General features: G+C 40.3%; 1 protein-coding gene across 3 annotated transcripts in view; it reads left to right on the top strand.

The window, feature by feature from the left end:
* nmur3 (neuromedin U receptor 3) overlaps positions 1–15952 on the top strand; it is an 18518-nt gene extending 2566 nt beyond the window's left edge. The window contains exons 2-4 of one of the 3 annotated variants that reach the window (XM_037532431.1): positions 4120–4191; positions 4563–5533; positions 14114–15952. In XM_037532431.1, coding sequence (XP_037388328.1) covers positions 4669–5533; positions 14114–14508 — 1260 coding nt within the window. In that variant the 5' untranslated portion in view covers positions 4120–4191; positions 4563–4668 and the 3' untranslated portion in view covers positions 14509–15952. Of the gene's footprint in view, positions 1–4077; positions 4192–4562; positions 5534–14113 lie in introns of those variants that run through there. The other 2 variants (XM_037532433.1, XM_017717943.2) reach the window with 2 other exon arrangements.
* The last annotated feature ends 859 nt before the right edge of the window (positions 15953–16811 follow it).

Genomic DNA, 16811 nt, shown 5'->3' with positions numbered 1-16811 from the left:
ATAGACTGATAGATAGATAGATAGATAGATAGATAGATAGATAGATAGATAGATAGATAGATAGATAGATAGATAGATAGACAGACAGACAAAGATAGATAGATAGACAGACAGATAGATAGATAGATAGATAGATAGATAGATAGATAGATAGAAAGACAGACAAAGATTGATAGATAGATAGATAGATAGATAGATAGATAGATAGATAGATAGATAGACAGACATAGACTGATAGATAGACAGATAGATAGATAGATAGATAGACAGATAGATAGATAGATAGATAGATAGATAGATAGATAGACAGACAGACAAAGATAGATAGATAGACAGACAGATAGATAGATAGATAGATAGATAGATAGATAGATAGATAGATAGATAGATAGATAGACAGACAGACAAAGATTGATAGATAGATAGATAGATAGATAGATAGATAGATAGATAGATAGATAGATAGACAGACATAGACTGATAGATAGACAGATAGATAGATAGATAGATAGATAGATAGATAGATAGACAGATAGATAGATAGATAGATAGATAGATAGATAGATAGACAGACATAGACTGATAGATAGATAGATATATAGATAGATAGATAGATAGATAGATAGATAGATAGATAGACAGACATAGATAGATAGATAGATAGATAGATAGATAGATAGATAGATAGATAGACAGACATAGACTGATAGATAGATAGATAGATAGATAGATAGATAGATAGATAGATAGATAGATAGATAGATAGATAGATAGACAGACAGACAAAGATAGATAGATAGACAGACAGATAGATAGATAGATAGATAGATAGATAGATAGATAGATAGATAGATAGACAGACAGACAAAGATAGATAGATAGATAGATAGATAGATAGATAGATAGACAGATAGATAGATAGATAGATAGATAGATAGATAGATAGATAGACAGACAGACAAAGATTGATAGATAGATAGATAGATAGATAGATAGATAGATAGATAGATAGACAGACATAGACTGATAGATAGATAGATAGATAGATAGATAGATAGATAGATAGATAGATAGATAGATAGATAGACAGACATAGACTGATAGATAGATAGATAGATAGATAGATAGATAGATAGATAGATAGATAGATAGACAGACATAGATAGATAGATAGATAGATAGATAGATAGATAGATAGATAGATAGATAGATAGATAGATAGACAGACATAGACTGATAGATAGATAGATAGATAGATAGATAGATAGATAGATAGATAGATAGATAGATAGATAGATAGATAGATAGACAGACAGACAAAGATAGATAGATAGACAGACAGATAGATAGATAGATAGATAGATAGACAGACAGACAAAGATTGATAGATAGATAGATAGATAGATAGATAGATAGATAGATAGATAGACAGACATAGACTGATAGATAGACAGATAGATAGATAGATAGATAGATAGATAGATAGATAGATAGATAGATAGATAGATAGATAGACAGATAGATAGATAGATAGATAGATAGATAGATAGATAGATAGACAGACAAAGATTGATAGATAGATAGATAGATAGATAGATAGATAGATAGATAGATAGATAGATAGATAGACAGACATAGACTGATAGATAGACAGATAGATAGATAGATAGATAGATAGATAGATAGATAGATAGATAGATAGATAGATAGATAGATAGATAGATAGATAGATAGATAGACAGACAGACAAAGATTGATAGATAGATAGATAGATAGATAGATAGATAGATAGATAGATAGATAGATAGATAGATAGATAGATAGACAGACATAGACTGATAGATAGACAGATAGATAGATAGATAGATAGATAGATAGATAGATAGATAGACAGATAGATAGATAGATAGATAGATAGATAGATAGATAGATAGATAGATAGATAGACAGACATAGACTGATAGATAGATAGATAGATAGATAGATAGATAGATAGATAGATAGATAGATAGATAGACAGACATAGACTGATAGATAGATAGATATATAGATAGATAGATAGATAGATAGATAGATAGATAGATAGATAGATAGATAGATAGACAGACATAGACTGATAGATAGATAGATAGATAGATAGATAGACAGACATAGATAGATAGATAGATAGATAGATAGATAGACAGACATAGACTGATAGATAGATAGATAGATAGATAGATAGATAGATAGATAGATAGATAGATAGATAGATAGATAGATAGATAGATAGATAGATAGATAGATAGATAGACAGACATAGACTGATAGATAGATAGATAGATAGATAGATAGACAGACATAGATAGATAGATAGATAGATAGATAGATAGACAGACATAGACTGATAGATAGATAGATAGATAGATAGATAGATAGATAGATAGATAGATAGATAGATAGATAGACAGACAGACAAAGATAGATAGATAGACAGACAGATAGATAGATAGATAGATAGATAGATAGATAGATAGATAGATAGATAGATAGATAGATAGATAGATAGATAGATAGATAGATAGATTGTATGGAGCTCCATCACCACAGAATGTGTATATATATATATATATATATATATATATATATATATATATATATATATATATATATATATATAATATAAAAGTGAACATAAGTTAATCTGCATTCTCTAAATCCTCTCTAACAAAAAAAAAACACATGTAATTTGACCAAGGAAGCACAAATGTATCCATACAGCTGTACATACATACGTACATGCGTGTATTTGTAGGGTGATAAACGGAACATAAAAGATAAATTATGCACATATATTAGCAAAGACTACATATTGACTGTATGTAAAAGACCCAAGACACCATGAGTTTACATGTGCTGTCCTGCTTTTTTTGGCAGGGGATATAAGTAAAGGAGACACATATCCCCTCTAGTTTTCTGGAGCTGAAGAAAAGCTCGTGAATTACGTCACTATAAGTCCAGTGCAGAGAACCTGGTGGCTTGATTTCAGAAGATTTCCACTGCTTTATACTTCATGCTGCCTGCTGTCGTCTGAATGAAACATGGCACCAATCAGAGCTCAATCACGTCCTGCCGTGGAGCTGAGCTCTCATGGATCCACTGGTGGTGTCTCTGATCAGTGTTTTACATGGCTGGTATATGTACATGGGTGGTATAGAGTGACACTGTGTGATATAGAGTGACAATCTATGGTGCTTTTAGATGGACCATATCGTCAATCTCTAAACAAAACCATGTATCTCCAAAATGGTAAAGGAACTCAGTGTATTCGAAGAGATTTTGGTCTGTTTCTGTTGATCTGGTAATTATGAAACACGCTATGTATGTATATACACACACTATATTGCCAAAAATATTGTCACCTATGCAAATCACTGAATTCAGGTGTTCCAGTCGCTTCCATGGCCACAGGTGTATAAAGCCGAGCCCCTCGGCCTGCAGACTGCTTCTACAGACATTAGTGAAAGAATGGGTCGCTCTCAGGAGCTCAGTGAATTCCAGCGTGGTGCCGTGATCGGACGCCACCTGTGCAGCAAGTCCAGTCGTGAAATTGTGCACATGTGTGAAGGCATTAATGCTGAATGATATATACATGTTTTAGCAACATATGCTGCCATCCAGACGACGTCTTTTTCAAAAATACATATTCAATTCTTGCAAATGCTTTTTTGTCCCAAACTGGAAGAACTTATGTTGCAGTGAAGGTAGCTTTACCTTGCAATAGGTAAGATACAGATTCTACTACACTTCTTAAATATACACTCTTTGGTATGATACCTATGTTTGACTGCTAGTTTGTTTGTGTTATATTGCAAATGAAATGAACTAAAGTGTACTAAAATGTACTTAACCAAATTTTAAAAGTCATTACACTTATGTTGTTGACAGTTAAATATACTTGCTTTGATATGTTAAGAAATACTTTTATTCAAGAGTATTTTATTAGTGTTTTGCAGCGTGTTCCTTTTCAAAATATTTTTTTTCAAAAAGTACACAAAAGTACATTTTAAATATATTTTTAGAAAAACATGTACTTGTAGTATTCTCTGTATATTTCAAGTATACCATTCATGTACTTAGGTATGCAAATACCCTGGCCATATGATCCAATATGGCACAATGCGACACGATACACTGTATTGTTACGTTTAGGTAAGTTTTTATCTAAATCCTACAGTATCAGTGTGATGTAACACAGTCTAAGGGTTCTTAGATTGTCATTTTGCATGAGGACCCATTTAGATGCATTTATTTTAGTTTTGTTTATATAATCTTTCAAAAATTATTTTTCTGTTCCCAATAAAATGGCATATTCAGAAGAACGTGCATTGTTTATTGTTGTTCACCTGCATTTGTATTGCGTTCTTTTATGTTAAAAAGTCTGATCTTTCATTAAAACCAGTAAGTTACATGATTACTGAGATGGTAGTACTTTAGGAGTACTAGGACCTTCTGGTTGTAATTCCTGAATGATTCTACATGCACATTTTTTAAAGAAATGCTTCTTTTTCTCTCTAATACAGCAAACATGAGGTCTAGGACTTCACAAAAACATCTAAGCTGAAGGAGTTTCAACAGCGTCCCCTTCGGAATCTCCTGGATTGGAACCTGTGGATTCCCCACTCCGCAATGTCCTTGAACTGCTTTTGCGAATTGAATGGAACAGAATTTGGCTTTGCTCTTTGCAACATCACGACGTTGAACCACACTGGCAATGGGAGCGGGAACTGCCAGCCCCAGACTCTAGATGATATCCTCTTCAGACTTCTTGGGCCGAGAAGATCCCCATTCTTCCTCCCTGTAACTCTCACCTACATCCTAATCTTCATCACTGGGGTGATGGGGAACCTTCTAACATGTACTGTGATCACCAAACACAGGAAAATGAGGACTCCCACCAACTTGTATCTCTTTAGCTTGGCCATATCTGACTTGCTAGTGCTGCTGTTTGGGATGCCTCTGGAAATCTACGACCTGTGGCAGAACTACCCGTTCCCATTTGGAGAAAGCGTTTGCTACTTCAAGATCTTCTTGTTTGAGACAGTTTGCTTCGCATCGGTCCTCAACGTCACGGTTCTGAGCGTTGAACGCTACGTAGCCGTGGTCCATCCGCTCAAGACCCGCTACGCCATCACCAACAAGCATGCTCAAAGGGTTATCGGAGGCGTTTGGGTCGTCTCTTTGGTTTGCGCCATTCCAAACACCTCCCTCCATGGCCTTCACTACTATTACCTACCTGAGAAGGTGCTGGAATCGGCCACCTGCAACCTTCTCAAACCCCAGTGGATCTACAATCTGGTGATCCAAGTGACCACTGTGCTTTTCTACTTTGTGCCCATGACTGTGATCAGCGGGCTGTACCTGGTGATTGGGCTGAGGCTGGGCAGGGAGCAGAGGCAGCAGGGCACGAAACTGGGCAAGAACTGCAGCGAGAACACCAGCTGGAGGATCCAAGTGGAGAGTGGGCGCAGGAGGCAGGTCACCAAGATGCTGGGTGAGTCGCAGTGACACGTTTTTCAACAACTACGTGCACTAATGTACTGACTAAAGATATACACCAGTATTTGGAAGTTGGCAAACCTTCTGTCGCTGTCATGTGACGTAAACCAACAGCCAAATAAAAGTCAGTTTATAAATTTACCAATACAGTCAAACTGTGTCTGTCCCCCAAAGACAGTTTTGAGTTCTTCACATATAGCAAAGCAGCATCAAAAGCATTTAGAGCTCATCAGATGTGCACTCTCCATTTAGAGTCATGAACAGTGTCTTAGTGCACGTCGTTGTATTAGATTCAGCATTCGTGATTCAGCTTGATGAGCTGGTCTGACAGTTTCTTTGATTTGCTTGTTTAGACGTCTACAGATGCATCTCTGATTGACAAGTTGCCAAAAAGGAGACCGCCCTCATTAAAGCCCCTGATTAAAATCGGTTGGTAGTTACTACCACACTAATTAGCTTACAGTGTGTGGCATAATTCACAATCACTATTGACACGTCGTTTGATTTCTCACGTCTTTCACAAACCGCTCCAGCGGTGGTCAGGATTGCATGGCAAGTCGTGATCATGTCTCCTTCTTCCAGGGTGTGTGCTTCCAGTAGTTTCCAAGGAATTTCAGCACAATTGTCATATTAGAGCATGTAGACATCCTAAAGGTGGTCATCATGTGAAGGAACCCAATTCAAATGAATGCACATCATTACATTTTGCAGGATAATGTCCAGTTTTTGCCTCTGCCTGTTCTATTTTTAGTAGAACAACAAAAAAAAAAGTCAGGATATTTATTAATTTATTTTTGTCAGGTTTTTACACAATTTAAAATTTGTATTTTAGGAGAAAATCATCACAGTGCCGTAATACAAACTGACCAAAGCCACTCTGTTTTTACATTAAGTTGAATTTAGAAAAGTTTACAACTTTTTTCCTCTTTCTTAGAAGTTTGAGAGGCTCAACATGTTAGATTCTGCTGCCAGAAAAAGGGGATTATTTTATTTTTATTTTAAAAAGAAAGACGGGGCAGTCGTGGGCTGGAGGTTAGGGAACTGACCCTGTGACCGGAAGGTCGTCGGTTTGATCCCCAGAGCCGACAGCACATGACTGAGGTGTCCTTGAGCAAGACACCTAACCCCCAACTGCTCCCCGGGCGCCGTGGATAGGGCTGCCCACCGCTCCGGGCAAGTGTGCTCACTGCCCCCTAGTGTGTGTGTGTGTGCTCACTAGTGTGTATGTGGTGTTTCCACATTTCCACATTTCCCCATTTGTGGGATTAATAAGGGTCTCTTAATCTTAATGATTTACTATATAGGCGCAATAGTCTGCCCTCAGCCCTAATAATATGTGTCTGCCTTCACACGCATGTGAACTTGAGTGACATCCTAAGTGAACATGTTACACATCCTCTACAGAGAAAACACTTAAATATCGCAATGTTCTGCCAATTTTAGTGCACAGTTTCTATCTGTTTACCATGTTGGGGAAACTAAAACATAAAATATCAAATGGGCCATAACTTTTGAACAGGACGTGTTTTTTTACTGTTCCAAATTTAGCAAATGAGCAGTAACTGAACTGAAGATGCACTGGAATGTGTTCTCTATAGAGGATGTATTAACATCTCTTCACTTAGAGAGCAAACAAAACCTGTCAATTGACCAGGAGTGACCAAAACGCCTGCATACGGCTGTTTAATAAAGGTCAGTCCGCGTAAACCAGCTCTGAGCAAAAAATCAATGTAGCACCTTGAGCAGAGCGGGATTCACCACTATTTCATTATGTTTGCTCCATGGGAGTGAGGGGGTGGGAGGGTGGGGGGGGGGGGGGGTGAGGTGGAGGTTGGTGAGAGGCCAGCATATTAAAGTACGTATACCAGTGAAAACACACGATGAAGTCATTGAGCTTCATCTTCCCCATAGCAATACTGTTTGAAGCTGTTCTAGACTTATTTTCCCAAAACTTTTAATCAGTGTTATATTATCCATCCATAGATAATAGCACACTGCTATTATTAAGAGGAAAATAAGACTTCAAAGAGATTCAGAGTGATTCATTTTAGTGAGGTAGTTCGAGCAAAATTTATGCTGTTGGAAGCTATACTTTTAAAAACATACGGTATTGTAAAAAGAGAGATGATATACTATACAGGTGCAACAGTCTGCTAGCAGCCCTAATAAGATCAGCGAGAAGATCTGAGCCTCCCATTGAAAGCACAACATACTGGGAGAAGATCATTCCAATGAACGAGCTACTCCAGTTTACAGAGGATGATCCAGATGATCATTCAGGCTATTTAACACTTTGTGAAGAGTCTTATTTTTAGCCCTGCCACTGTTTGCGCCCAACAAAAAGAGAAATCGATTGTTTTCCCTTGTTTCTGGCAGCAGTAGTACCAGTTTATTCTGTATTTATTGTCTATTGTTTTTTTATTGTTTTATCTATTTATCGTTTTTTTTTGTACTTATCTCATATATGTGTACATATGGTCTGTCATCCATTTAGTTCATGTGTACTTATGTTCATGTCTTAATGTTTATGCCCCGGAGAAGTGGCCTGAGTGTGTTTCATTATACGGTACCTCCACATATCACTGCTGTTGGAAGAAAAGTTCGTTTTTCAGTTTTTGACGTAATTCGAACCGCCTGTCGCTCTTTATATTGTGTGTAAACTTCATGATGAACGGACCAAAAGAAACGGCCCAAAACGACTTGGAAAAAAATCTGGTTCCATTGACTTTCATTCAGGCCAAAGTAAGTTTTTTCCTTCTCCTGTAAAGTTACCATTTTGGAGATACTGTACATGGTAGCATAGATTATGTACATCAGCGTAACGACAGTAGCATCAAATTGAATTTAAACTAATCGAATTGCCGTAACGCATCTATCGTCCTGTCTTAAGTACATTTGAGCCAGGACAGTACATATCTGCTTGATTTGAGCCGCACAGAGCACAAGAGTGCCTTCTTACTTAAGAAACCCCTTTTCCACAGAATATGATGCTGTTTGTACAGACGTGCCAATTTGCATGGGGTTAATAATAATATAATAATCCTCCACTGCTCATATTTTAGAAGGTAAAAGGAGCCAGAATCTTTTCTGTCTCTTGGACAGACGTCATAAAAATGACTATGGCATGTTCAGATGGGACTAAAATTACCTGGAAAATGCTGGTATAAATGACATTACCCTGCCTTCCCATGTACGACTAATCCTGTCCACATAGCACTTAAGACCATGTCCTAGTAATGAGGTGGGGTGGTTCTTAAAATCTGAAGCCAGAGTTGCCTGAAAATCAGTAGGAGCCAATATGCAGCCCTGAATCCAATGACCAACTTGTATTATATAAAAACAGCCATAATTTATTCTAATTAAATGCAGTTTCAGTACAACCTGGCAGCCCATAACAGACTCAGTGGACTAGACTGAGAGCTTCTGACGTTCATTAAGCTTTTTAAAATTGTCGTCCGCAGCTGTCAAGCTGCTGTCTTCTGCAGAGAAGATGACTAAGGTTCCAACACGACAGGTTCTTGCCATAGTTGACATCAGTTCTTCTCAAGATGTTTATCACTTGTAAGAATCACGTGATCTGCTGCTAAAAGCTCATGGTGTGAAGAGCGAAGTCGCACTGCTGAAGGTCTGAGTTTCAAGGCAACTCAGAAGAGCAGTGTTAGAGATGCTCCTCTTCAGACTTAGAAGATATTAAAACGTGATAACCTCGGCTTAAAGACGGCTTGTCTCATGAAACAGACTGATTTAGACCAGTTGTAGCCTGTAAACAATAACAAGCTACACTAACTGCATAGTAATGTTAAACATACACTATAATTAAAGTATTCGCTTGTCTGGCTTCACACGCATATGAACTTCAGTGACGTCCCATTCTTAATCCATAGCGTTTAATATGATGTCGGCCCACCCTTTGCAGCTATAACAGCTTCAGCTCTTCTGGGAAGGCTTTCCACAAGGGTTAGGAGTGTTTATGGGAATTTTTGGCCGTTCTTCCAGAAGCACATTTGTGAGGTCAGACGCTGATGTTGGACGAGAAGGCCTGGCTCACAGTGTCCACTCTAATTCATCCCAAAGGTGTTCTATGGGGTTGAGGTCAGGACTCTGTGCAGGCCAGTCAAGTTCTTCCACATCAAACTGGCTCATCCACGTCTTTATGGACCTGCTTTGTGCACTGGTGCGCAGTCATGTTGGAGCAGGAAGGGGCCGTCCCCAAACTGTTCCCTCAAAGTTGGGAACATGAAAAACACCCCCACACCATGATCCCCCCTCCACTAAACTTTACACTCGGCACGATGCAGTCAGACAAGTACCGTCTCCTGGCAACCGCCAAACCCAGACTCGTCCATCGGATTTCCAGATGGAGAAGCGTGATTGGTCACTCCAGAGGACACGTCTCCACCGCTCTAGAGTCCAGTGGCGGCGCTTTACTCCACTGCATTCCACGCTTTGCATTGCGCTTGGTGATGTAAGGCTTGGATGCAGCTGCTCGGCCATGGAAACCCATTCCATGAAGCTCTCTACGCTGTTCTTGAGCTGATCTGAAGGCCACATGAAGTTTGGTGGTCTGTAGTGATGGACTCTGCAGAAACAGAACACTTAGGCTGCTTACCTGATATAGTAACTGCTATTCGTAGGGCAGTGTGTTCATCCAGGTACATTTAGTCTCTTTAATACTTCATCATGTTCTCTCCCTCCCTTCCCCGTCCTCACCTCATCTTTCCCCATGTTGTGCAGTGCAGTAAAACATCCCTCCTTTAACTATGTATTGTGATGCTATAGGCCAGTTAGGTCCAGTTAGAGAAAACTTCCTCAAGCGAAGGTCCAGAACATCATAATGACTATCTTGCATCCTGACTCAGTGCCATATACTGTTTACTGAAGTAGCCGAGTAGGAATATCAACATCTTATACAGAACTGAATATCAGATCAAATAAAGTCCAGTTCGGTCAGATTTCAACAACATTTACTGAACATCAGATCAAATAAAGTCCAGTTCGGTCAGATTTCAACAACATTTACTGAACATCAGATCAAATAAAGTCCAGTTCGGTCAGATTTCAACAACATTTACTGAACATCAGATCAAATAAAGTCCAGTTCGGTCAGATTTCAACAACATTTACTGAACATCAGATCAAATAAAGTCCAGTTCGGTCAGATTTCAACAACATCTACTGAACATCAGATCAAATAAAGTCCAGTTCGGTCAGATTTCACCAACATTTACTGAACATCAGATCAAATAAAGTCCAGTTCGGTCAGATTTCAACAACATTTACTGAACATCAGATCAAATAAAGTCCAGTTCGGTCAGATTTCAACAACATTTACTGAACATCAGATCAAATAAAGTCCAGTTCGGTCAGATTTCAACAACATTTACTGAACATCAGATCAAATAAAGTCCAGTTCGGTCAGATTCCAACAACATTTACTGAACATCAGATCAAATAAAGTCCAGTTCGGTCAGATTTCACCAACATTTACTGAACATCAGATCAAATAAAGTCCAGTTCGGTCAGATTTCACCAACATTTACTGAACACCAGATCAAATAAAGTCCAGTTCGGTCAGATTTCACCAACATTTACTGAACATCAGATCAAATAAAGTCCAGTTCGGTCAGATTTCACCAACATTTACTGAACATCAGATCAAATAAAGTCCAGTTCGGTCAGATTTCACCAACATTTACTGAACATCAGATCAAATAAAGTCCAGTTCGGTCAGATTTCAACAACATTTACTGAACATCAGATCAAATAAAGTCCAGTTCGGTCAGATTTCAACAACATTTACTGAACATCAGATCAAATAAAGTCCAGTTCAGTCAAATTTCACCAACATTTACTGTCAGTTTCCTCTTTTTAGATCACGTCATGTGGAATAACTTCCCTCTGACTCACTTTCCTCTCTGACCGCTGACTCGCCTTGTCCCTCCCCTGTGTGGCATCAATTACTTGAGTCTCAGAGCTCATCGTCACATGTAATATATATAATGCATGCATTTGGTCTGTGAGTCTAGAAAAGTTACACTGATTAAAACAGGACCACCCCACCGAAATTAAATAATTAGCCATAGTTTATTGGTTATTGGTCCAGGTCCATATTGGACAGCGTCTGGGTTCCTCTGCTTTAGAGCATGTGTCAGGCTCCAGTCCTCGCAAGCCCAAACAGCGCAAACTTTAGCACATTGCTTCATTAAACACACCTGATTCAGCTCGTTTGCTAATGGTGGTTGTTATAATGGTGTCCACAACAGGTAGTGCAGGTTATTCAGGTACCATAAATTCTGTAATATGTTTAAATATGTTTTCTGCATTTATGTATAACCTTATCTTCAAATATGACCTGATCTATATCTAAGTAACAATAAGGAATAAACACACTCGGTTAAACTAATAACACAAACGATAATGTGGTTTTTACGTATTGAATACATCTTTCAAAAATTGGAAAAATATTAGAATCCCTGGGCTATAAGCTAATGAGTTCAACAGAAGCTGATTGGACTCGGGAGTTATCAGTCCAGTCAATGATACGAGGCTGGCAGTGTGTCTTAGAGCTACCTTGGCCTATAAAAACCACTCAAACATTTGAGTTTGCTGTTCACATAAAGCATCTGCTGACGTGAGGCATGTCTGACCATCTGAACGATCTGAAAAGGGTTTCAGAGTAAATGTCAAATCATTCTTTCGTTCAGGTTTTAAGGCTGATTTTTGCTCCTGAGTGGTCAGCTGCTGTTTAAAACTATCCTTTATGGTCAGAACACGACAAACACTCACCATACAGTGGAACATCTCACAGATCTGTGATGGGAGAAAGTTTCTGTATTTACCAGCTGGAAAAGCACAGCCGCAGTTTTAATATCCATATAATAAAACTCATAATTTGAGAAGGAAAACAGATTATTCAAATCATTTCAACTGTAAGGTGACGAGCGCTCGGCTGTCTGGTTACAGGTGCTAAACTGATTAGTTTCTCTGCAACATTGGCTTAATATGAGCAGCAAGCATTAGCTGGTTTAGTAGTGTCAGTGATGGATCACACCGTCTTAGTGCCATCAATCCTACTACAGTCACGTCAGAGCACATCACAGTATTCAGACAGCAGCTATCAGACGACTGGGTTCCTCTACTCCATCATAACTCAGTAGTTTGCGGAGTGAGCTGCAGTATCTCTGACGCTCGCTGTGTAAAAGCATTAACTGCAGTGATTCTCACACCAGACTAACCGAGTCCTCCTTTTAGCTACGTTTAAACTGAAATCGGTCCTTTTGTGTCGTGTTTGATCTGCAGTATCATCAACTCGCCTAAAAACAGCTGTCCTGGACAGATGACGCTCCCCCGCTCTCCAAAGCCTCACAGCTTCCCCAGTTTACTGTCCTTTAAATCAGGGCTGAACCACTTCTTTCGCTTTTGCTTGTGAATGCACCAACACTAAAATCTGACTGAGCGCTGTAACAGGGCTGTAGTCGTGAGGACCAGACGTGATTTAACGCTGCTGAAGCTGTTAGGATGTAGGGACAGAGGTGAGGTCACTGTAGGTCAGTACAGTTAGACCACTGATCCCGTCACTCAGAGCAGATCGCCGGTCGTTCCACTCAAACAGGGAATGTATAACTCCACATTTCAGACGCTGCTAAAGTTTATTTGGCGACTCATTTCACTTGTCGCCCCCTCCCTCTCTAATCATCATTATATCGTGATAATTATCATTATCGTTTTATTGCCCAGCCCCACTGCCCAGCTAAGATCACTCCAAAAGCACAACGCAGAATGCTCAGTGAAAACAGCAAAAGTCCTGAAATAATCATTTAATGTTGTTAACATTTTCGTTCATGAGTCTTTTGTACGAAAAAACCTTGACCAGGCATGACGTTCATGGCAAGACACTGCCGCTCTATTGTGGCATGCCTGAAGTTTGCCATAAAGTTCCTTGGACACTCCAAAATGCCCCGGAGAAATGTGTTGTAGACGGATTAAACTAAGGTTGATTTGTTTGTGAAGAACACAGCGCCACACATGGCTTAAAAAGGGCACTGCATCCCATCATGAAAACATTATCTGAACAGTAAAGTATGGTGGTGGGAGCATCATGATTTGGGGCTGCTTTAAGAGGGTAGTGTTCTAGATGGTGTTTGATTTCTGTCACTGAGGGAAAAATGAATTGCCAAGTGTATATCATGTTCAGCACTGCAGTAACACTGACTGCACTGGTGGTGTGTTAGTGTGTGTTGTGCTGGCCTGAGTGGATCAGACACAGCAGTGCTGCTGGAGCTTTTAAACACTGTCCACTCTATTATACACTCCTACCTCGTCGGTCCACCTTGTAGATGTAAAGTCAGAGACGACAGCTCATCTGCTGCTGCACAGTTTGTGCTGGTCATCCTCTAGTCCGTCATCAGTGGTCACAGGACGCTGCCCACAGGACGCTGCCCACAGGACGCTGTCGGCTGGATATTTTTGGTTTGACGATGTGCTCACTTATTTTCACTTGACGAGTGTTTTATATAAAAATCATAAATGTAATATAAATGATCCTCATTTTCTTCTCCTCTATTGTTTCTTGCAGCTGTAGTGGTTCTGGTCTTTGCTATCTGCTGGGCTCCGTTCCACATTGACCGGCTCTTGTGGAGCTTCATCACGCAGTGGACTGACCACATGCACAATGTATTTGAGTACGTCCACCTCCTGTCTGGCGTGCTGTTCTACCTGAGCTCAGCAGTCAACCCCATTATCTACAACTTACTGTCCAGCCGCTTCCGCGAGCGCTTCTTCGAGCTGATGTGCAGTCGGGTGGATGGAAACACTTCAAGGAACAGCTCTCCTCCGTCCTGCAAGCGGCCGTCTTTCCCTAAGGGACCTGCGGCTATCACATCCAACATACAGGCCGCTGCAGCTGGCCCCCATCCATCTGTTATCTTCAGCAGGAAATGGGAGCAGGAGCTCGAGACCACTTTTATGTGACTCACACAGTGCGTGGTGTTGTGACACCCTCAAATCAGATGTGCCAAAAACAACACGTAATATGCTGTTTTTTATCATGTCCATTTAAAGGAATACTGCAGCGTTTATCTGCCACAAAGTGCACCTTTGATTTCTAACACGGAGTGATTTAAACAAGTTTCCCTGAAAAAGAAAAGAAAAGAAAACACGTTGACTCAAATTACACCTACAATAGAAACTGGGCGGTTCCAGAATTTTCAAATTTTGTAAAAAGACATTCCGTCAAATTCCTGTGGATTCAGCTGTTAGAATGTTTATCCTGTTCTTTCCGTGATTAAGATTAAGTGACCCTTATTAGTCCCACCACAGGGAAATTTCACCTCCGCATTTAACCCATCAGTGTAGTGACACCACATACACATTAGGGGGCAGCAAACACACAGTGGGCAGTCCTATACACGGGGCCCAGGGATCAGTTTGGGGTTAGGTGTTTTGCTCAAGGGCACTTCAGTCACATACTGTCAGCTCAAGGGGATTGAGCCGGCGACCTTCCGGGTCACAAGACTGATTCCCTAACCTCCAGCCCACGACTGACCCATGCTGGATGGAGTAGAGGTGAGGCTGGACTTAGGGAATGGGTGTTATCACACTACATAAGCTCAGAATACTTCAAAACATGTTTATGATGTATCTGATGCACATTGTAAGATTTTGACACAGACACAATGCAGTGGTAGTGCCACGGTTAAATCGGCCATCTGTGTCTGGGAGTCGATCCAAAAGGAATTCATTATTTAATTCCAGACTTTTTGAGGATTTTGAGTCTAGTCCAAAGCTTTGGCTTTGATCCCACACAGTGATGTTCAAGAGAGTGAGATATTCTGGTGTTACAGTTTGATCAGGGCTGCTCAACCACCACCCTGGACCCAACACACCTGGCGCATATAGCCCCCTGGAGGCCTTGATCAGGTTTATTTACCTGGGTCAGGTGTGACATATTATGGTTGGAGCTAAACTCTGCAGGGTGGAAGATCTCCAGGACCAGGACTGAGCACCACTAGTCTGGACAGTTTGTATAAAAATACACTCTTCCCCCGACACAGACATCGATTGTTCAGTCGGAAGGAGATCTACCCAGCTGAAGAGACGGGGAGAGTCAGGTACAGCCAGGCCTGCCTTCATTAGTCCCGTTAATTAGACTAGTGTATGTTATTCAAATGTCTTGCTATGGTCAAAGATAAATAATCCGCTATTCTTTATTTAAGCAGGATGTCCTTGTCCATGTCGTGGGTTTTGGAGTGGAGTTTGTTTCGCAGAATTTTTTTGCCTTTTATTTCACAACTTGAAAGAAAACAGTTACAATTATGTCAATGTCAATTCTACAAGACCCCTGTAAAAATCTAACCCCACTCCCCCCAACCCACCCAACTCGCCCTTCCCGTCCTACTCACCCACCACCCCAACAACCCCCCCCCACCATCCAACCTCCCCACGGTTTCTGCCTGCTTCCCCAACCCACAAATAAATAAATAAATAAATAAAAATCAACTTTATAAAACTGAAAAGGATACGGACGTCCTCCAGTCAGTATTTAAGTTAGATAGGCGTTTAAAATAGGACATGAATGGCGGCCAAATCCGGTCAAATAGGTCTGCAGTACCTCTCAGGCTGCGTTTAATCTTTTCCAAGTCCAAGAAAAACATGACGTCAGTTAGCCATAGAGCGTCTGAGGGTGGGCTGGTGGATTTCCATGCCTAAAGGATCCTCCTCTTAGCTAAGATGAGGGCAGACTCTTGAGTTGAAATAGATTTCAGCGCAATCCTTGGAAATACCCGAGGCCTGAATACTCGGTACATGTTACAGTACTTGAATACGTGGTTTTTATACCAGTGTTTTCACTGCAGTAATACAGTTTGAGCTGATTCAGTAGACTGGTCCTCTATCTCGGCCTTTTGCCTTCTCCCAACCTGCCGCCTCGTGTTTTCCCACTTCTCGACCGAATGCGTTAATCGTCCACGTGTCCTTCAGCACAGGATGCGACACACCTCTCATTTTAAAAAGGTGTCGTCTGATAAAACCCTTACTGTGTGTGTCCGGGGTTGGAAAGCTGGATTAAATTTCACTAGAACAGCTTTGGTAAGAGGTCCTCTCGTGCTTTTCAAATGATTCACAGCGTTTGCTCACTGGCTTTTATCATAAGTGTCCTTTGCGAAGGCAGACCACGCCTTGGTAGGTGAGATAATGAGAGGAGGGGAAGAGGTCAGTACAGCTTCGGCGGGTCATGAGACGACCGACCTCCCTATATTAAAGATCAATTGCAGGCG

The sequence above is a fragment of the Pygocentrus nattereri genome, chromosome 21 (genome assembly GCF_015220715.1).
Source record: "Pygocentrus nattereri isolate fPygNat1 chromosome 21, fPygNat1.pri, whole genome shotgun sequence".
Taxonomy (NCBI): Eukaryota; Metazoa; Chordata; class Actinopteri; order Characiformes; family Serrasalmidae; genus Pygocentrus; species Pygocentrus nattereri.
This window is presented reverse-complemented; position numbering and strand designations above follow the sequence as displayed.